This window comes from Euleptes europaea, chromosome 2 (assembly GCF_029931775.1).
Source record: "Euleptes europaea isolate rEulEur1 chromosome 2, rEulEur1.hap1, whole genome shotgun sequence".
NCBI classification, from domain to species: domain Eukaryota; kingdom Metazoa; phylum Chordata; class Lepidosauria; order Squamata; family Sphaerodactylidae; genus Euleptes; species Euleptes europaea.
The window spans coordinates 25,279,254-25,302,791 of record NC_079313.1 but is presented as its reverse complement, the minus strand read 5'-3'; the positions used below and the strand labels follow the sequence as shown (position 1 = coordinate 25,302,791).

The window sequence follows — 23,538 nt, the reverse complement described above, 5'->3', positions numbered from 1 at the left end:
CTTGTGTTACCCTCAGTCTGTCCATTGGCAGGGAAAGTGGGTCAGTGTTCCCAGTCTTGCTATGCTGGCAGTTTCATTTCCTGTGCAGGAAGATGTAGCATCCCAATGGTGGAGTTACATTAGAGCAGAATTGGGATGCATGTCCAAATGCAGGTGTCTTCTGCCTGCAGTTCTTTACTTTCACTGGGATATACATGCAGGTGTGCCTCCCCATTCACAGTGTGCTTCAACTAGTTAGCTATGTTTGCCTTAAAACTTGAATATATTAAATTTTCCATTACACCTGCCCCTTTCCAAGCACTTCCCTTCTTGCAAAGGGATGTGAACAAATGCCAATGAGGAAGGGCACTTTTCACAAGGTAATGGTGGGAGGAAGGATCTGTGGCAGATGCTGCTGCTCAATTTCTGCTGAGCACTGCTGGTGCTGAAACACAGCTTGCATGCTTGTAGCACTAGCTAGCATGCATTTACTTGCCTGGCAAACATTGTAAATCCTCTTCCGTTAGATATGAATGTTTAAGTCAGATGCGTTCATTTTTGAAAATAAACTAGGTTTCCTGAAAAGAGATTACTGTAGTCCGTTCTCAGGATATGTCTTAAACTATTTATTTATTTATTTAAATTACTTTTTTAATAGACCACTATTCTTGCAAGGAATCAAGGCAGATTACAGAACATAAAGCAGCCCTATCAGACAATTTAAGACAACCAGTGAAAAATGCGATAGGACTAGGGGGGTTACCGCACTTGTATTCTCAGCAATGTATTAAGAATTTGAAAATGTTATAAAAATACTGTTCACACTTTCTATGTATTCCCACCGATGTATTAAGAGTTTGAAAACGTTATAAAAAATACTGTTTGCACTTTGTTTGGCCCCTTTAGCTGTGAAGACGTCTTCCAACCATTTATAAGCCGTGGTATCCAAAAACCCTTTTAAAGCGATGTTTTTTACAACATTTTCAAACTCTGCAAAGTGCGGTAACCCTATAGGATTACATAATCAGGACAATGTGAACAACAAACTAAAGCAAAGGTATATGATAAACAGTACAGAAAGTGGATTACAAGGTAGAAGACAAGGCAGTAAAAGCAAATTATACCTATAATAATCATTACAGTCCTATTCCGTTATAAGGTGCCCTCTTTGACTGATCCCTTCTACTACAGTTCTAATTTCTTTTTTAAAAGTGCCCTCTTGAACAGTACCATTTCCCACATTCTATGGAATGATGGATTTGTGGGAGCCTTCCTGACCACTTTAGGCATGCCATTCCAAAAGGCGGGAGCCACCACTAAGAATGCACATAAACAGACTGCTGCCCATCTTGCCGATTTGCAGGGTGGCACCTTTTGAAGGCTTTGCCCTCTTGCAAAGGTTTCAGCGGAGCATACTGGGAGAGGTGGGTTCTGTAGGTATGGGGGTCCAAAACCATTAAAGGCTTCCACCAGCTGGCGTTTTCAAGTTGTCTTTAAGGACATGCCCATGTAGTTTCACTGGAATCCTAGCCATGAATGGAAATGGAAGAATACATTTATTTGGAAAAGTTCATGTTACTTTATACATCAGGTTGTTGGAACGTGGTAGACAGGGTCCAGGCTTTACTCTCTTACTCGTTCTTTACATAATGAATTTGTAGGGAGATGCTGGTTGTGGGAGGAATGTAGCTTTCTGGAAATTGGAAGGGTAAAACTCAGAATATGTGAAGGAAGAGGGAGAAGATTTCTTACATAATCACAATGACATTGTTTTAATCAGAGTCAAAAGTGCAAACCAAGATCTAGACCTGGAATAGAACATGATTAGTTGTTTGGAAGCCTCTGTTGAAAGTGAACTGGAGCAAGCAGTAAAAACAAATCAGGTTTAGTATAAGGGCTTAGGAAAAAAACGATATGGGTCACTCATTGGTGTTAATCATTGTGTGCTCTAGTTGGAGCTCGTAAATCCCCTGTGGAGCATTCTTTGGTCACCTTTCTCTTTCCATTGCAGTCCCTGAGCCCCCCCTTCCCCCATGGCTTCTGAGTGTCAGGTGACCTTTGGGAACAACATAGGATATGGCACGTGTCAAAAGAAGAGGACGCAGCAGGAATCCTTTCCTCACTCATGCAAGAGTGTATAGTGTGTGTATGTTTCTTCTGCTGATTCTTCCTTCTATCCCTCTGATGCCAAATCTTATTTCTGAGGGGTCCCTTGACCCTCAGTAGACACTTTGGGGGTACAGAGTTTGAATCGGTAAGGGGAAGGCAGCCAAATTCCCATCTGCGAACCTGTGTTTGTAGAATGCCTATATAATTTGGGGACTTTAGGCATTTGTATCCTGACCCCTTCACGGGCCAAGAAGTAGTAGGCTGGACATAGAGTACTACTTCAAGGATGGAGTGTGGATGCACATCTAGCTCTTCTTAGTTGTATGGGGCATGTGACGGAGTGGACAGTGAGAAGGAAACATCTTTTTCTTTCCCTTTTACTTTCCTTTTGTATGCAGATGGAATGTAACAAAATACACAAACTGATAGGGCAGTGGGTGTCTACATTTATTTAGAGCAGTTCTGTGCCTCCCTAGAGAACCTGCTTGAGTTTACATGGTTAATTCTATTACCTTACTTAAAGGTAAAGGTAGTCCTCTGTGCAAGCACTGGGTCATTACTGACCCATGGGGTGACGTCTGATGACGATGTTTACTAAGCAGACTATTAACAGGGTGGTTTGCCATTGCCTTCCTTAGTCATGTACACTTCACTCCAAGCAAGCTGGGTCCTCATTTTACCGACCTCAAAAAGAGGGAAGGCTGAGTCAATCTTGAGCCAGTTAACTTCTGTTGGGATCAAACTCAGGTCATGAGCAGAGCTTGGACTGCAGTGCTGCAGCTTGCCACTCTGCACCACTTGTGTGTGTGAAGTGCCGTCAAGTCGCAGCCGACTTATGGCGACCCCTTTTGGGGTTTTCATAGCAAGAGACTAACAGAGGTGGTTTGCCAGTGGCTTCCTCTGCACAGCAACCCTGGTATTCCTTAGTGGTCTCCCATCCAAATACTAACCAGGGCTGACCCTGCTTAGCTTCTGAAATCTGATGAGATCAGGCTAGCTTGGGCCATCCAGGTCAGGGCCTGCACCACTTAGTTGAGGTAATTTTAAGTTGCATGTAAAATATGGATGGAATGTTTACCATACAGCCTTTTGTTCATTCAATTGAACAAAAAATTGAAGCAGAGAAACATTTTAAGTAGTCACAATAACTGTAGTACTGCTTGATTTTTTAATAATTTTTTTTTTGCTGTTGAACATTTTTAAATCATGAAGTCAAAGCGAAGTGGGCTGCCTTTTAAAAAGCTATTCTTCACAAATGTCAACACTTTATAATACCTATCTAGGATTTTCGTTTCTAAGCAAGCAAACCAGATCTATACTTTTGGCTTTAAAAATACTGAGTGTTAGCACTCTTCATTGAAAAATACAGTGTATCTTATTACACTACCTTTTGTTAAGCGAATAAATCTCATGGGTTATGACAGTTTTCTGAAGGAAAAGAGAAGAATGCAGTCTGCTAATTAGTGATGTGTCCAGTTCAGCATCTTTAGTTTTTAACTAACGTTTTATACCATCTGTTGCCTCTTACGTTGGTACATTTATCATACATAGTCTGTACAATTGGCAGTCAGTCACAACTTCAGGTTTGGCATTTTCTGTAGCATATCTGGCTTTGGATAAAAGTAGATTGTCAGAAGGAGGGTTCTCCTTATTTTCATGCTGTTTTTCTTGTTTTCAATTAACGTAAGCCATTGGGTGCAGATTTTTAACAACAACTTGGAAAATAACAAATATTTTATAATGTGTTTAAATTGTTAATGTAAATGAGTGGGTTTGAGTGGTGCAAAGCCCAGATGGCAATATTTAGCATCTACTACTCAATGATCTAGAACAGGGGTGGGGAACCTTTTTTCTGCCAAGGGCCATTTGGATATTTAGAACATCATTCGCGGGCCATACAAAATTATCAACTTAAAAAGTAGCCTGCTATATTTGGTCAAACATTTAGCCAAGAGGCACGACCGGAGACGGTTCCGAGTGTCTGCCACATAGAGCGACTCGCTTTTGAGCTCTGCTGTCCCCAGCTGGGCCCAAGAGATTCAGGCAGGGCAGCATCCTTTTGAGCTAGAGATCTGCCAGGACCCATGCAGGGCCAGACCAAACGATTTCACGGGCCTTATACAGCTCCCGGGCCTGACGTTCCCCACCCCTGATCTAGAAGGGCCTAGACTTCGTAGTCAGGATTCATGCTGAAATTTGACTTTTTGGTCTTAAGATTGTTAATTTACATGCATCGATACAAATGGTAATGAAAATTAACAATGAATGCTGTGTATGTAGTACATTCATAAGCTAGGCTTTAGCATGTTGGCAGCTGAGGCTGAGGTAAACCTCCTAGCGTTAATTAATTAATTAAGCATATTTGTATGTTGCCTCTTCAGAGACCTGCTCGAGGCGGCTTACAATTAAAATCTGCAGTGTAAAAAAAACCCACAAGCCATTAGACATAAGCCACATAAAAACTATCCATGAAACACAAGCAAGCCATTAAAAAGTGGATAAGATAAAAACCCTAATTAAAACCCCGTGTAAAAAATATGTGTTTTAAGCCTGGTGCCTTAAAAAAATTCAAGAAGGCATCAGGAATGAGCTCCGGCTAGCCAGGGAAGTTAAAAACAACAACAAAGGGTTTTTTGGTTATGTCCATAACAAAAGGAAGATCAAGGTAATGATCGGGTCATTGCATGGAGAGGATGGTGAGTTATTAACAGGGGAGGCAGAAAAGGCAGAATCTTTTTTTGTCTTCTCCCAGAAGGGGAATAGTGCTCAACCTGGGAATAATGGGGAGAAATAGAAAAAGATTTGAGCTTATGGTCAAAAATGAATATTTCATGGATAGGAAGGATATCGACGATAAAGATGAATGTTCTTCCTAGACTAAATTTCTTATTTCAATTTTTGCCGATTGACATCCCTGATAGGACACTAGAAAACTGACAAAAACAAGTTAACCGATTTGTTTGGAATGGGAAAAAACCGAGAGTCAGATTTAAAGTTCTTCAAGACGAAAAGAAAAGAGGAGGGCTGGCATTGCCTAATCTCAAATTATACTACCACGCTGCCTGCCTAACTTGGATAACTGAATGAATAAAACATCCTAAAAGCCGGCATGTTATTCTAGAGCGGTCGGACTTGGGACAAGGTTTCCATAAAGTTTTGTGGGATTTCAAATCAAAAATTCAAAAAGACAAAGTATCAGAAGATTGCGATGTCAAAACAGTGTTACTGAAAGTGTGGAAAAGATACAAAAAGAGAATAAGTCCTTCTCCGCCATCCATAATGTCACCAACTGAAGCTTATCACGATAATGTTAAACTGAAACCGGGTGTTCATTTTACCTAGAATGATATGATAGAGTCCACGGGAGAAATTAAGACTATGATTAAACTTCAAGAAAAATTTAAAAAGTTGAATTGGTTAACTTATCTACAATTGAGGTCCAATCTGCAAAAAGACTGTTTATATCCACAACCATTTCGTGAATTAACAGAATTTGAGCAGTTAATATCTAAAAATGATTCACACGTCTTAGGAAAAATATACAAGCTTCTCCTGAAATATGATACAGAAGAAGAACAAGTGAAAACAAATATGATAAAGTGGATGCAAAATTTCGGAGAAATGATCAATATGGATCTATGGGAAAAACTTTGTTCTTCCGAATTGAAATATACTGTCTGTCAAGAAGTGAAAGAAAATTGGTACAAAACTTTCTACAGATGGTATCTGACTCCTAATATACTTTCCCAGATGACAATTCCAGGGAAAAAAGGTGCATGTTGGAAATGTCAAGAGTCAGACGGCTCTTACTTTCATGTATGGTGGACGTGTTCAAAACTACAACTATACTGGAAAAGAATTCATCGGGAATTACAGATGATGTTAGATATGAAGTTTACATTTGATCCTAAATTTTATCTACTCAGTATAGTGCCGTCAAATTTACCTTTGAAATCGCATGACGTCTTCAAATATGCTACAACAGCTGCCAGAACAATTTTAGCAAGAACCTGGAAACAAACTCACATACCTGAAATTGATGACTGGAAAGAAAAACTTCTGGAATATGCAACCGTGGCCAAAATGACTTTTGAATTAAATCCTAAACCTAGTGAATCCACTGAGCAATTCGAGGAGAAGTGGGCGTCCTTTTATACTTACATGAAATGCAGCTAACTTAAACGAAGTATGTTTAAACATTATAATAAACTCTGTATTATATTTTCTTGTCTTAATTAACTGCCAAGCAGAATATGAATTTTGAAAACATTAGAAATCAGCCTGATGCAAGTATAACAAACTAAAAGATATTCTGTAATTATGTTCTATCAGAAATCATTTTACAATACTGTATTGTTTTTATAATGATAACGTTTACCCCTTCCCTCTTTTCTTTTCCTGTATCCTCCAATTATACAAATAAAATAATAAAAAGTTTAAAAAAACAACAACCTGGGAATAATGGAGCAGAGGATGCAATAGGGGAATTACAGCATAGTATAGACTCTGAGATAGTACAGGAATACCTGGCTACTCTTAATGAATTCAAGTCTCTGGGGCCGGACGAACTGCATCCAAGGGTGTTAAAAGAACTGGCTGAAGTGATTTCAGAACCACTGGCAATAATCTTTGAGAATTCATGGAGAACAGGTGAAGTTCCAACAGACTGGAGGAGGGCAAATGTGGTCCCCATCTTTAAAAAGGGGGGGAAAGAAATCCCAAACAATTATCGCCCAGTTAGCCTGACATCAACACCAGGTAAAATACTAGGTAAGGTAAAGGTCCCAGGTGCATGCACCGGGTCATTCTTGACCCATGGGGTGACGTCACATCCCAACGTTTCCAAGGCAGACTTTGTTTGCGGGGTGGTTTGCCAGTGCCTTCCCCCCCAAAATACTAGAGCAGATAATTAAACAGACGGTCTGTAAACACTTAGAAAGAAATGCCGTGCTCACTGACAGTCAACATGGGTTTCTCAAAAACAGGTCATGCCAAACTAATCTCATATCTTTTTTTGAAAAAGTGACAAGTATGGTAGATGAAGGGAATGCTGTAGATGTTGTGTACCTTGATTTCAGTAAAGCCTTTGATAAAATCCCCCATGATCTTCTTGAAACAAAGCTAGTAAAATGTGGGCTGGACACTGCTACTGTTAGGTGGATTGGGAATTGGTTGACCAACCGAACCTAAAGGGTGTTAATTAATGGTGCAACTTCATCCTGGAGAGGAGTGACCAGTGGGGTACCACAGGGGTCTGTCCTGGGACCGGTGCTATTTAATATTTTTATAAATGACTTGGATGATGGAATAGAGAGCATGCTAATCAAATTTGCAGATGGCACCAAGTTAGGAGGGGTACTTAATACCTCGTAGGGTAGGGTCAGAGTTCAGAATGACCTCGATAGACTGGAGAGCTGGGCCATAAGCAATAAAATGGATTTCAATAGGGAGAAGTGTAAAGTACTTCACCTATGCAGAAACAACATAAGGCACAGGTACAGGATGGGAGATAGTTGGCTTGACAACAGTACATGTGAAAGAGATCTGGGAGTCTTAGTGGACCACAAACTGAACATGAGTCAACAGTGTGATATGGCAGCTAAGAAGGCCAATGCAATTCTGGGCTGCATCAAGAGGAGTATTGTGTCTAGATCAAGGGAAGTAATACTACCACTGTATTCTGCATTGGTCAGACCTCACTTGGAATACTGTGTCCAGTTTTGGGCTCCACAATTTAAGAAGCATATTGACAAGTTGGAGCAAGTCCAGAGGAGGGCGACCAGAATGGTCAAAGGTCTGGAATCCATGCCCTATGAGGAGGGACTTAGGGAGTTGGGTTTGTTTAGTTTGGAGAAGTGAAGGTTGAGGGGAGACATGATAGCCGTTTAAATATTTGAAGGGATGTCATGTTGATGAGGGAACTAGCTTGTTCTCTTTTGCTCCAGAGACTAGGACACGGAGTAATAAATTTAAACTAATAGAAAAGCGATTCCATCAAACATTAGGAAGAACTTTCTGATGGTGAGGGCTGTTCGACAATGGAATGTGCTGCCTCGGAGGGTGGTGGAGTCCCCGTCTTTGGAGGTCTTTAAGCAGAGGCTAGATGGCCATCTGTCTGAAGTGCTTTGATTGTGGGATCCTGCATGACGGGGGGAGGGTTGGGGGTCACTGGGGATGTGGGGGGAGGTAGTTGTGAGTTTCCTGCATTGTGCAGGGGGTTGGACTAGATGATCCTGGTGGTCCCTTCCAACTCTATGATTCTATGATTCTAGGAAAACCTCAAGGGAGAGGGCATTCCAAAGGCAAAGTGCCACCACAGGAAATGCCACTCACCTCAGCTCTGAAGATGGGGGCAAAGAGAGCAGGGCTTGAGATATGGATATTAACTGTTGTGCTGGTCAGTAGGGAAGAAGAGAGTCCTTCAGGTACCCTGGCCCCAAGCCACTTAGGCCCTTAAAGATAAGAACCAGCACTTTGAATTGTACCCAGAAATGGATGGGTAACCAGTGCAGATCTTTCAGCCCAGGGGGGATATGATCCCCGTGTCACAACTCCTGATCCAGGCTTTCCTCTTCTCCATATTATTTCTTAGTTTTACCATAGATCTTCCTTCAGGCTGGAGGGTTGTGAACTACCTCACCACCCACACCTCCAGCTCTACGAGTGTGAGGAAAAGTTGATTTATTTTATTTTTGTTTTTTATTTTTACACACAACACTCCTTAATTCTTAATCAAAGATTACAGCAGATACCAATCAGGACCTCTTTTTCTCCCTGGATCCTATAGAGTTTGCTGTGTGCTATTTGTGTGGGTGAGAACATAGGAGTCAGGATAACAAGCAATTATTTTTATTAACTTGGTAAGCATGACATTTAATGCCTCTAGTATATTAGGTGACACAAGTTACCAGAGCTGGGAGGTGCTTTGTGCTTCATGGTTACAAAGTGAATGCTTTAAGAGTCTCAGGCGTAAAAACAATAACCAGACAAGCTTTAACATTTCACTGTTATTCTATAGGAACAGCGCACAAACCCTGCTTGTCTAAACAATTCTCTGAAATCCCTAGTAGACTCCCTGCCTGTTCAAGATACGTCCTGTCCCTTCTTCCTCCGAAATCCAATTCCTCTTTTTGGGTTGGATGTTGGCTGTTAAACTCCTGTGGGTTCTCCCCCCGTTTCACATTCCAATGTTCCATTCAGCCTTTCACATTAGATTGGTCTGAGGTGGATGGGGAAGGAAAGAGAGTGGGATCTTCTCCTGTCACACCCTGCGACCAACCCCTGAAAGCCTGGCTGCTGCATTTTGAACCAACTGGAGTTTCTGAGCTGTTTCCAAAGGCAGTCTCACTTAGAGCACATTACAGTAGTCTAACTTGGATGTGATCAGAGCATGGCTTACTGTGGACAGATCATGCTTTTTGAGGAATGGCCGTAGCTGGCCAACCAGTTGGAGCAGATATGAGGTGATAACAGCAATGGAAGAGACCTGAGCCTCCAACTGTAGAACTGGATTTAGTAGAGCTCCAATCTATGAACCTGTTCTTTCAGGAAGAGTGCAGCTGCCCTCTAGGAGAGGCTGGCTCCACAGTCCCCCCCCCCACCAGCTTCCCCATTGACCAATAGCACCTCAGTATTTTCTAGATTAACAAGTTACCTTTCTGGTATCGTTTCCTGTTTCCAGATTTATGGATAATAACAGAGTTTGTAGGAAATAAAAATCAGATTTTGAAATACTCAGTATTCTTTAAATAATTTATGTAGATTCCATTGAATTATTTCATTATGGCTTTCCATGTGGAGGTCATGCTGGGTTGGAAACAAACAGGATGGGTCAAAAGGAGCACCCTTCCATGAGCTCATGGAGGGCTCTTCTTTTGATCCAATCCCATGCATAGGCTGTGAACATAAGACAGTGTCATTTTATTTCTTCAAATTAGAATCAGTGTTAAATTTTTGAAGGATCAATAAAGGATTCTACTGGCCGACAACTTTATTATGTGACCTTAATTGTGTCCATTGTAATCTGGGAAGTTCTATTAATATCATGTCCTTATTTCACACTGATGAGTTATATTATGATATTGTATGTGCTATAAGATTCCGTGTCAAGTCTTCTTCCTTCAGTCTCTCAATTATTGATGAGAGAAGCACTTTGGAAGATTTGTTTGTAATGAATAATTCCGAAGGCAGAAAAAGCCTCACTCCAAATTAAACATTTTTGCCTGTTTGTGGTGTTGCATTTTCTTAGAGGAAGTAAAACAGAAATGCATTCTGACTCAGAGGTATTTTAAAGTATAATATGCTACATTGTATTTAATGTTAAGCTGTAAATTATTATTCATGACTAGGACCAGCATTTTGTAGCCATAACAGATACAGATCAAACAAGACCATTGCCTATACTGAAAAGGTTAATATTCAGGATGTGGAAGAGGGCTTTTCAGTTGCCTAGAACTCTTCTTCAGGTGTCAGTTTTCAGATCAAGAATTGACAGGCAACAACAAATGCAATTAAACTGAGTATGCGGTAAAGCAGGATGTAGGTATGAGCAGAATGACATTTGGGCTGTATAATGTCTGATCTTTGCATAGGATTGTACTGTAAATTTGTCAGCAGAGTTACTTGTCTAAGCCTGTGTAAAACAATTGGCTTAGACTGAAGCAATTGCATAGGATTGCACTGCATATCATATAGCCTCTCCCCCAGTGTAAGGATTGTGAGGTTTACTTGCAGTGTAAAGAGTCAAGAGACCAAGCTTTGCTCTAATGTTAAGGTTGTTAGGTTGTTTCTTGTTTTTACTTCAATTGTCTCTGATGGATAACAAAGGTCATTTGCTGTTTGTTTCGAACAAAATGTACTCAACATTGGTTCTTGTGATATGTATTTTGTTCCTTCTGCACAAGAGTGGGTTCTCTCAGCAGTGTCATAGAGGTCTTGTTGGGCTCCTTCAGCCTCTGAAATCTTTTGTGGTGGATCCTGAGTCAAGCTGTTTGCACCAAGCACATACCTGTTGAGGTGGAACTGTGCAGAATGCTAATTTCTTCCATCTTTGCTCTGAGGTCATCCTTAGCACCCTTCCTTTTTTACCCCCTGTAGCTCTCCCATTCTATCTCTTTTCTTTGATGGCACTTTCAAATGTGCTTGGCTCTACATTCTAGAGTCTCTCTTTTTATTTATGTTGTCCTTTTAGCTTTATAAGTCCTGTGATTAATTACAGGGTTTAAAGTAGAGGTGGGAATTCTTTGGAATGTGTTCAAATATGTACTAAAATAATTATGCTGTGCTAAGGTTGGCACTTCTGAGTAGTTTTTTCACCATGTGCATAATTGTTAGAAAACACAATATGCAGTATAGTATTAAATTATGTAGATAGAATAGCACTGCTTTATTGCTTTCAGTTTGCAGAAACACAAAGATAATCAGAAATGCAAGTATGTCACAAATAATACCTGTAAAAACCAATTAATCTAAACGTCTGAGACGAGTTCAGACTTACAAATACGTGTTTGGAATATATTGAAAAAGTGTCCATTGTATTTTTTCATATTTATTCAAAAGACCAAACTCTTTTTGTTCTTCCTATTACTGGAACCTCTAAATGCTCTTAGAAAGCAATTCCTGTGTTATCCTTCTTTAGTTTCCATAGCAAAGGGCCTGATGAGCCCCAGGTGACTATTTTTGAAGGCTGACTGTTTTCCTTATTTACGAATATTCTTAAACTGGCAGTCTGTGACAACAACAGATGTGTATGTTTGTGTTTTTAAAAGAGCTATGAGACTTGTTCACACCAAAATAGTGCACCAGGGCCAGTGAATTGAAGATTAATCCGGAAAAGATTGAGATGTTGTGGTTGGTGATAGAACTGATTGAGGAGTTGAGATTGAGCCTACTTAGAGACATGGTTGCATTTTCCCTTAAACAGTAGGTTTAAAAGTTGAGGGTGCTATTAGTCCTGATTTGGCAGATGCTTTCAGCAGCATCTATTGGTTCACCAGATGCAGTTATTACCCACATTAATACATGTGTTGGGCCCATAACATGAAAAGTGTCCTCTATGCTTGTAGGGTTTGATGATGTCACCGAGGTCATTGTTTTGAGGTCTAACAGTCTGGTGTATACCCAGATCCTGATTTGACACAGCACTCCAATTAGGAAGGAAAACAAGACCGAGAGTGAGTGAGTGTGTCTAAAAAGAAATAATTTTTATTCTCCTAACAAGGCTAGGAAGATTAAATGTTTGGGAGAGCAAAAACATGAAACAGTGTTGCAGGACAGTAACTGCAGTCCTGGAATGCTACCCTTGGTTGTTGCCTGATTGAATCCACTGGGCTGTGATCTGGGCCAGAAGTGAAGGGAAGCCGGTTCAGGACAAAGTAAAAATCCAAACTAAAAGCCACTAAGAAGTTGGGGATCCAAGGGGAGAGACTCAGTGATTCAGCAGAAGGGCAAAAATCCAGGAAGGTGAGGAAGCAGTTTCAGGTCTAAAACCAAGTACAAAGTTGGAGTGGTTTGGGACACCTTTTTTAAGGGCTCTGGGAAAAACGGGTTTCGGGTTCAAAGTAGGTTTAGATAAAGAAAGTGGGGTGTTAAAGCAGGGAGATGGAAAGAGTTTTTTTAGATGGGATGATTGAGTTTTCAGGATTGGGAACAGCTCCTGCTATTATAACAAAGTTTTTATAGCCTTAGGTAATTGACATGTTTGTTGGCCAGTCAGTCTTGGGTGTAACAGAACTTCTGGAGGGCTGAGGGCCATAGGTCTTTAGTCAGCATGCTCCTTGGAGCATTCTGGAAAGTGGGCTTACTCCCTTGGGAGAAATTCCAGAGAATTCCTTCTAGTGCATGAACAGGGACCCCCATTTTAATATCAAGCTGGATTATTTTATCCAGGCCTGTGTCAGACAAAGGGTCTTATTGGGGTACACAAATGTGGAGGGTGGGGGACTCACTCACAACTCAGTGTGGCCCTTTCTGGAGAAGTGCCCTCCAGCCATGATTATCCACGTGCTGGTCACCACCAGGTTACAGTACCATCATACACTTTGTGTCGGGCTGCCTTTGAAGGTGGTTTGGAAATGTCAGTTGGTCCAGATTGCAGTGGCAAGGCTGCTAGCAGTCATCATTTGAGATGATATATCACCGGCAGTGTTTGCTTGTAGGTTTCCAAGCCTAATTCAGGGTGATGATTCTTCCCTTTAAATCCCTAAAAAGCCTTGGTATTTGAAGGACTGCCTGCCCCTACAGGAGAGCATTCAGGTCATCATCCGCTTTGTGTCCCCTTCTTTCAAGTTGCCAAGGGGAAGATAGTAGGGTTGCCAGGCCCCTTTTTGCCACCGGTGGGAGGTTTTTGGGGCGGAGCCTGAGGAGGGCAGGGATTTCAATGCCATTGAGTTCAATTGCTGAAGGGGCCATTTCCTCCAGGTCAGGGGTCTCAAAACTGCGGCTCCAGAGCCGCATGCGGCTCTTTGGCCCGTTGAGTGCGGCTCTCCGAACTTGGTTCGGAGCCCCTGATCTTGCGCCGCTCGCACCGGCAGCCGGGCTGCGGAGCCGGCGCGCCTGAGAGAGAGAGAGAGTGGGTGAGCGGGCTTGCTGTCTCCCCCCCCCCACCGTGGAGAATGGCCGGGTCCCCCTTTCCCTTGCCCTCAATGGTTGGGAGGCTAAAGCTTCCCCTCCCCTCTAGCCGCGCGATTGCTGGGTGGGCAGCTCGTTGGTTCCTGCCCCCCCACCTATCAGCTGTTGGGCGGGGCGGGCTTCCTTTGGTAGACCTGGCCTCTGGCTGAGTCCCATTGGGAGGCCATGTCTACCTACTGGCTTTCTTGGCAGTATACCTGGACTCCGAGGAGGGGAAAAAGTCCCCCTTCAGAGGCCAGGTCTACCAATTGGCTTCTATGGGCCTCCGGAGGCCAGGTCTACTGCCAAGAAAGCCAATGGGTAGACCTGGCCTCCCAATGGGACTCAGCCAGAGGCCAGGTCTACCAATAGGCTTTTATGGCAGTAGGCCAGGCCTCCAGACGAGGACTCCGGACGGGGAGGGGGAAATGGCAGGGACTTACAATTTAATTTTTATCAATAAATAAGATCACTATTAAGTATGATATCAAGTTTTATTCAGTGTGCCTATAGTTTAATTAAGACTTAAAACTTTAATTAAAGTTTATTAAGTTAATATACAGTGTACCTACCTATATAGTTTAAGTTTAAGAAATTTGGCTCTCAAAAGAAATCTCAATCGTTGTACTGTTGATATTTGGCTCTTTTGACTAATGAGTTTGCCGACCCCTGCTCCAGGTGAACTGATCTCTATCGGCTGGAGATCAGTTGTAATAGTGGGAGATCTGCTGCTGCTACCTGGAGGTTCAACCAAATCAACAGCACACACAATATCTTGAGCAAACACAAAGTGTATTTACAGTAATTACAGTAACAAAGGAAATACCTATCTAATAACATGCAATATGTTTGTCCACATGTTTGTATTTGCTCAAGATATTGTGTGTGCTATTGATTTGGTTGAGCTATTCTCATTACAGCACAGGGTGATTCTTATTTTGCTACCTGGAGGTTGGCAACCTGTTATCTGTTTTAATGCCACGTCCATGGAATTCTTGTTCTTTGACCTTGTGCCTGGTCCAGATGTTACAAACAGAGCTTAAATTCTCCCTAGACTGGCCCATTGGCATTTTTATTGATCTTAGATCTGTTATCATTTTATGCTGCTATGTGATCAGTGTGTGTGTGTGTGTGTGTGTTTTAACCAGCTTGGTTTTAGTATTTTACTGCTGCAATTTTAAGATAAGGCTATATTTCTAGATGTGGTACCAGTTTGCGTGGTTTTAGGCTTCAGAAGTTTGAGAACTGGCTTGAGTGTTTTCATGTTCTTTGGGGCATTATGTAGTGACTTTATGTATTTATATTTTTAGAAATGGCATCAAAGAAAAGTTTGTTTTATATCAGTATGTGTTCTATTGGTTGTGCTGTTCTTGAAAAGTAGAACAACAAATTAGAATCATAGAGTTGGAAGGGACCACCAGGGTCATCTAGTCCAACCGCCTGCACAATGCAGGAAACTCACAACTACTTCCCCCACACACACACACACCCATCATCCCATCTAAATTGAATGTTGATGTGTTGGAGAAGGGGATCTTTTTGGAAATGCACAATATGTTGTATTGGCAAAGGAAGAGGTGATGTTTGTCCAGGGCACAATCTCAGTTATTTCCTCTGATATCTGTTCCAATCCCTTCTGGATCTGAGTTGGTGAAGCAGCTTGCCAAGGAGTAGGCTTCGTGGCCCTTCCACTGACCTTTGGAATGATCACTGCGTATGAGGGAGAGCCACAGCCCTTCCCATTATTGAAATGGCTAGCAAAAGGGCAGCAGAGGAGAGCTGAAATTATTGTGGATGTTTATGTGAAATTGGCCACACTTGTTCACGCAATTTTATATTTCTGTGTAAGGATCTTTGAAGCACCATATGAAAAATTGTAGTCATGTCAGATTATTAATTCTGGTGCTTTTTGATATGCTGTAAAATACAGTGTACATTTTAAATGTACTATTTCCTTTCCTTGAAGCGCCAGGAAATAGCTTACCGGTAACTAAAAATTTGCCCTAGCTTGGTTTTGGCAATTAAATATTACTGTTATGGACATATTTCTTATAGACTCTGAGCTTTTCAAGTAGACTCTGTATTACACTACAGAGACTTAATTATCACCCAGAAAGCTTACAGCCACAGTTATAACACTGGAAAATATGGATTTGCCTGTCAGCTCATAAGATACTTCATTTGTATCTTTGGTGCAAAGTAGGAGTGTGCTGTAATGTTTCATATACCATAACTATGCTTAATGAATCAAGAACCAGTTGTGGGATCATTCTCTCCCCATTCTCTGCCCTTAAATCAGAGTCAGTTGTTTCTTCACAGGTAATAATCATGGTTGACTCCTAACTGAGGATTAATCAGCTTGAAATCTTGGTTCCTTGTCCTGGTTTAGGGACCTTGGTTAGAATTAATCATGTTTAACACTGATGCAGATGTAACACTAAACAATGACGTTGATGTGGGTTCAAGTCTAAATTCTATCAACTTCCAGAGGCACAAGGCTTTCCTCTTTATTTAGCGGATAGCCATTTCATCAAAAACTGTTGTAGCTATGTTACTTAATATTAGTTGGGGTTTTTTCATTTTCAAGGTCACTTTGAGAGCTATTTAAAAATGGAAAAGCTGCTAATAAAGGTGTAAGATAAATGCAGGTAATGCATGTTTATTTGGGTAAATGTATATACCATGTTATGTTTTAGAATAATAATCTAGAATGGACTGTGCATTTTTAATTGATGGTATATTTTTCATCTCCAGACCTGGATGGCCCAGGCTAGCCTGATCTTGACAGATCTCGGAAGCTAAGCATGGTTGGTCCTGATTAGTATTTGCATGGGAGACCGCAGAGGCAGGCAAAGGCAAACCACCTCTGAACATCTCTTGCCTTGGAAACCCCATGGGGTTACCATAAATTGGTTGCAACTTGATGGCATTTTCCACCACCACAATATTTTTCATTCCAATTTGGTGTGTATAATGTAAAAATTGACAGGAAGCACTGATTCTCCAAAGGACGCAAATAACCTTTTAGTTTTCTTTCGTTTTTTAGTTCAGAAACATTGCCATTCCCCCCTTATGAATACTACTTATCCGGATACCATTCTAGGCAGACTAATCTTATATGTTTTTAATTCCTATTGTTAGCATCCCAGTGTCATCATATCTCTAGAAACAGCAATTCAATTCAGTAAAAGCAAACTGGTTTCATTTAATAAATTCAGAGTAATCCAGCAATTAACTTTTCTCCCACAGCTCATGTGTTAGAAATATTAAGCTCACAATGGGTTCTGACTTGTTAGATTGTCTGGAAATTGTTCCAGCATATTAAAGAAATCAAGGACTTAATATGTAATTATGACACTAATAACAGGGTTCTGGATTGTGTTAGTCATTGATGGGCTATTCTCTGTAATGAAAAACGATCTCTTATTAGCTAGGAATACTATCATGGCTTATAGACCCAGGTAGTCCAATTTTCTTTCAGACTTGGCAAAATAATTTGTTTGTTGCATCTTCATCTTCTGTTTAAAAGCATTGGTGTTGTTGTTGCAAATTCATACTACATTGGTTTAGGAAGGCATTATATCCAGTCATTCAGAATCATAATTAATTCAAAACCATTCAAAATCAATAATTCAAATCATAATTAGACACCTGATTTTTCCAAGATATCTCATAAAAGAGCGGTGATTTATACATTTATGTTTATGAATGCAAGAAGCATGCCCTCAATACCCTATCTTTTCCTACATGTTAAGATGGTGCCTTAATTTTCTGAGTCCAATCCTGCCATGGTGGTCAAGTGATTATGGCAGTGGAAGTTTTGTTGGGTGGGGAATCTGTCAGAGACTTGTTCTCAAGATGTATTGACAATATTTTCCACTCCCCATTTTACTCATACTTTGAATACATTGTGCTGTTTCTCATTTTGCAGGAATCACCCCAGGAGAGCGTCATTACTCGAGACATTCATCGTACATTCCCAGCACATGACTATTTTAAAGATACAGGAGGAGATGGGCAGGAATCTCTTTACAAGATCTGTAAGGTATGGCCAGAGTTGTATGTAATATGTATCACAAATGTAGTTTTTGTGACAGGGTAAAAGGTAGGAAAAGAGGAAGACCCAACAAGAGATGGATTGACTCAATAAAGGAAGCCATAGCCTTCAATTTGCAAGATCTGAGCAAGGCTGTCAAAGATAGGACATTTTGGAGGACTTTCATTCATAGGGTCGCCATGAGTCGGAAGTGACTTGATGGCACTTAACACACACACACACACACACACACACACACGGTAGGCAGAATAATCTTGTTACCAGATTTTTTCCCCAAGCCTAATTTAGGTCTCTCCCTTTCATCTTCGTGGCTTCTGTGCAGTCCCACATGGGACTGCGCGTGCGCAGAGCCAGCCGGAGACAGACTTGTCAGCTTCTAGAAAGCTCAAATACACAGAGTGCTCCCCCTCCCCTCTCGCACGGAGCCGTAATTTTCCCGCCTGGACGGTCACGTGACAAGAGGGGGGGGAGCACTCTCCCTCAGTTCTCTTTCTGCCGCCGTAGAGAGAGGACACTGTTAGCTTCGTTGAAGAAAGATTACTGAGGTAAAATTTTCTGAGAAAACGTATAATGGAGTCAAAAGGAAAAGGAACTCCTTTTAAAAAGTGCCAGTCGTGCGGCACTAAAATGGCAACATCTGACTCTCACCAGAATTGCCTTTTATGTCTGGGAGAGGGGCATATTCCCTCAAAGTGTCGTGCCTGTGACCTCCTTACACCCAGAACCAGACAGGAGAGAGAGTCCCGGCTAAAAGCCCATTTATATGAAGTGTCATTGGGCCCAGATAAGAGGGATGGAGTTTCCACGAAGGAACCGTCTCCCTCAGTGCCTCTTGCCCCGATTGTGCCGACTTCAAAGAAAGCGAAGTCAAAGAGGGCTAATAAACAGGCCACGTCAGACCCATCGAAGGAGGGGGAGAAAGACGTGAGCCCAGGGAGAAAGCGAGCTAAAGAAAGAGCGGCAGAATCAACATCGGGGCCAGCAAAACCTGCCCCTCAGCGCCGCTCGCCGTCAGCCTCACCTCGGCGCCGACGCTCGCCTCCTGTAACTCGGGGCCGAAGCCCCATCCGGCGCACCCCGACGCCGAGTTATGACGCGGGATCACCCATCCTTCTGCACTCAGCAGCTGGCTCCCCCAACAACCCATTGCCTTTCTGCCGCGAGCAACATATGCTCAGCGTCAATCGGCGTCAAGAAGGCTACAGGAGAAGCCGATCCCCGCTGCAGCGTCAGTCTCTCTCTCCACTGACATTTGTGCGGCCGCACACACCTTCGCCGTCATGCCGACGCCGAGAGACAAGGAGTCCCTCTACTGGTAGAAGGAGGGAAGATCAGCAACACAGTCTTATCAGACGGTCCCCTCAGTACGATCAACAAGGGTTTCCTTACCAGGACCGTGATTGGTATGATTATGCCCCCTGCTCCTGCTGTAGGGGACATCCTTCTGGCTATTCTGAGAGGAGCTGTCATAATAATCCTCCATCACTTGGCAGACCTTACCAGGAACCTGTGGCCCCAAAAGACCACACAGCCCCAGGTGCAAGCAGCTCACCACGTCGTGATAGAGCTCCTTTATCAGAGTCGGTGCAGGGTCCAAATGATGATTCATCTGATGAGGAGGATGACTCCTACTTGCCTTCACCTGCAGAAGTAGCGGGGGATCCCACACCAGTCCCGACTTCTGATGATATCAGACTGTATTCAGAACAACTAATTAGAATGGCCAAGGCGCTGAATATTGATTACCAACAGTCTGAACCTCGCACATCTGACCCGATAATGGACATTCTGTATACTGAGGACAATGGGCCTATTGCTTTGCCAATGGTTCAAGCTATTATGGACATTGTTATTGCCAATTGGAAAAATCCAGCTATGAGCTCTGGATCTATACGTAAATTGGAGAATCTGTACAAAATCCGTCATGAGGGTTGTGAATTTCTGTTTAAACATCCTCCTGCAAATTCAACTATTACTGAGTCTCTCCCATCCAAATATAGAGCTGGCTCAATGTCTGCGCCACATGATAAAGAAGGGAGTAAACTAGATATGTTAGGCCGTAGATCATATTCATGTGCAGCATTAGGCCTTAGAATTGCAAATTTCTTTGCTATTATGAGTCGATATCAGTATTACTTATGGGACCGTATGTCTCATCACATTGACTCCCTCAACGATGACCAGAAACCCTTGGCCAAGGTGGTTCAGTCAGAGGGTATGCGTTTGGGGAAACAGCAGATAAATGCAGCTCGCCACATGGCAGACAGCTGCAGTAAATCAATGTCTGCAGCCATTCAGTTGAGACGGCATTCTTGGCTAAGGTCATCTGGCCTTTCTTTTGATAACAGAGCCAGAATTGAAGATTTACCTTTCGAAGGTAAAACACTCTTTAGCGAAGAGACGGATACAATGCTCGACCGTCTTAGAAAAAACAGGTATAATGCACGTTCTCTGGGGCTTGCCCCTCAATCTTTGCCCCAATTTAAACAACGTTATTTCCCTAAGCATGGCCAACACTTTCAACGGCCATACAGACCCCAGGCTGCAAACTACCAACCATATCGTTCTTCCTTCCCACAATCCAACCAGGGAAGAAAGTTTCACGGTAGACAACGAGGCAAGAGACGTCCTCAATCCCCACCTGATCTTTCCCACAAGGGAAAGGGCCTGCCATGACTAGATGCTCATACCATGTTTAATAACAGGTTACGCCAATTCCTCCCTGCTTGGCAGTTGGTTACAGTTGACACCTGGGTTTTGACCATAATAAAAGATGGCTATTTTCTTGAATTCAAGCACATGCCTCCTTCTTCCCCTCCAATACCCAACCGTGACCCATCATCCCCCTTGCTGCAACACGAAGTTGCTCAATTGGTCTCTAAAGGTGCTGTCCGGAGGGTGGTTGACTCTGATAAAGGTGTTGGGTTCTATTCCAGATACTTTTTGATTGATAAAAAGGGAGGTGGAAAGCGTCCAATATTGGATTTAAGGAGGCTAAACAAGTATTTGTATATAAAGAAGTTCAGGATGTTGTCTCTACCTGATGTTCTCACATTATTAGATTCAAATTCCTGGTTTGTTGGGCTGGATCTCAAAGATGCCTATTTTCATGTTGCTATCAATGAATCTTGTAGACGTTTTCTGAGGTTTACTGTTCAGAATGATCACTATGAGTACAATGTTTTGCCTTTTGGGTTGGCTACTGCTCCCCGGATTTTTTCCAAATGTATCTCAGCTGTAATAGCTTTCCTGGTTATGCACGGGTGCACCATTTACCCATATTTAGATGACTGGTTGCTAGTGGGCCCCTCTAGGGAAGAGTTGCATAACCAGGTCTCCTTAACGTTGTCCACATGTGCTGACTTAGGTCTAGTGGTTAACCACGACAAATCCTCCTTACAGCCAACACAAAATTTACAATTCATAGGAGCATGCTTAGATGCCACCCAAGGGAAAGCTTTTCTCCCCATCAGTAGGATACGGGCCATACAAAAATTGGTAGCTAGTTTTACAAAACATCGTTACCAAAGGGCTATCAAAATACAACGCTTGCTTGGTCTGATGGCATCTACTACCTCTGTAGTTGCATGTGCCCGTCTGTATATGAGGCCACTGCAGCTATGGTTCCTGCAGCATTTTAGACCGAACTGGGACCCCCCAAGGATTAAATTGTCAATACCCAGATCTGTTCTCAGATCATTAACGTGGTGGGGTGAAGAGAGTAATCTGTCCCAAGGTGTCTGCTTTGGGGTCAGGGAACATCGGTTACAATTATTTACCGATGCTTCTTTATCTGGTTGGGGTGCCCATTGTAATGGTTTACATGTCAGTGGCCTTTGGTCACCATCGGAGAAAAAGCTGCATATTAATGTACTAGAGTTAAGGGCTATTAGATACGCTCTTCTTTCTTTTGCAGCTTTGACCAGAGATACATCAGTTCTCATCGTGACAGACAATGTCCCAGCAAAGTTCTATATCTGCAAACAAGGGGGCACAGGGTCCCGAAGGTTATGCAGGGAAGCCTGCACCATCTGGCACTGGGCTGTCTCCCATCACACATGGCTATCAGCGATCCACATAGCCGGGGAGGACAATGTTGTAGCCGACAGATTGAGCAGACAGAATGCACAGCATCACGAGTGGGAACTTCAGACCAGTTACCTCGAACCAGTATTTCAGGAATGGGGGTATCCCTTAATAGACCTGTTTGCTACATCACGCAACAAAAAGTGTCCCCATTACTGCTCCAGAGCAGCGATAGGTCCATGCTCCATGGGGGATGCTTTTCAGATGCCGTGGTCACAGGGGCTCCTCTACGCTTTCCCCCCTTTTCCGTTACTCAACAAGGTAGTAGCGAAAATAAAAGCGGACAGGGCTTCTTGCATACTAATTGCACCACACTGGCCACGGAGAGTATGGTTCTCCACGCTCTGGGCATTAGCTCGACAAAGATACATCACTCTCCCGGTTCAAGACGACCTGCTAGAGTTCGGTTCACTACGCCACCACGATGTGAGGTCGCTACATCTCACGGCATGGCTCATCAACATGTAAATGAATGGTCGGCTAGGGTAGCTAATGTTTTGCTTTCCTGCCGTAAACCTTCCACCAGGCGCTCATATGCTCATAAATGGAAACGTTTTGTCTCTTGGACTGTTACTCAGGGCTTACAACCTGACTCCTGTCCTTTACCTAAAGTGTTTGATTACTTGTTGACTTTAAAAGACTCTGGTTTATCCAATGCGTCCATTAAAGTTCATCTAGCCGCAATTTCAGCTTTCCACATTGGTTTTGACTCTAAATCCCTCTTCGCCAACCAACATTCTAAAAAATTTCTGAAGGGACTTAATAATCTATTCCCGCCAGTGTCACAACCTACACCACAATGGACTTTATCCTTAGTTCTGTCCCAACTTATGTACCCACCATTTGAACCCTTGGCAACCTGTGACTTCAGCTACCTGTCATACAAGACGGCATTCTTAGTGGCGATCACTTCGACCCGCAGAGTGGGAGATTTAAGAGCACTTCGTTGTGACCATCCTTTCCTAAAATTCTACAGTGATAAAGTGGTCCTTCGACCTAGTTTGGACTTTTTACCTAAAGTCGTGTCCAGATTCCACATTTCACAAGACATTGTGCTTCCGGTGTTCTTCCCAGACCCGGAATCATCCCCAGATAAGACACTACACACTTTAGATGTTCGTAGAGCGTTGTTATTTTATTTGAAGCGAACATTGCCCTTCAGAAAGGATAAACATTTGTTTATATGTTTTAAAGGGGCAAACAGAGGTCAATCAGTCTCATCACAGACTTTATCCAGGTGGGTGGTGCAAGCCATTAAGAGAGCATATGAGGAGGCGAAGCAAGAGTGCCCGCTACATATCAGGGCTCATTCCACCAGGGCGCAAGCTTCATCAGCTGCTTTTGCATCCCATGTTGATCTTCGGGAGATATGCAGAGCAGCCACCTGGTCTACGCCATCTACCTTTATACGCCACTACTCGATGGATGTAGATTCCAGGAGAGATGCAGCTGTGGGGAAAGCAGTGCTTCAGTCTCTGTTCCGTTGAGCAGCCACACCCCACCTCCTACAAGTAAGTGAGCTTGCTATTCTCCCATGTGGGACTGCACAGAAGCCACGAAGATGAAAAACAGTGTTGCACTTACCTGTAACTGTTGTTCATCGAGTGGTCTTCTGTGCAGGCACACATCCCTCCCTCCTACCCCGCTGTGGACTGCCCGGACTGTTTATAGTGCTTATGGTAGCTCTACGGCGGCATAGG

General features: G+C 42.6%; 1 protein-coding gene across 1 annotated transcript in view; it reads left to right on the top strand.

The window, feature by feature from the left end:
* RABGAP1L (RAB GTPase activating protein 1 like) overlaps positions 1 to 23,538 on the top strand; it is a 196,453-nt gene that overhangs the window by 80,236 nt on the left and 92,679 nt on the right. Inside the window, exon 13 of the mRNA XM_056867417.1 lies at positions 17,627 to 17,740. Coding sequence (XP_056723395.1) covers positions 17,627 to 17,740 — 114 coding nt within the window. The remainder of the gene's footprint in view (positions 1 to 17,626; positions 17,741 to 23,538) is intronic.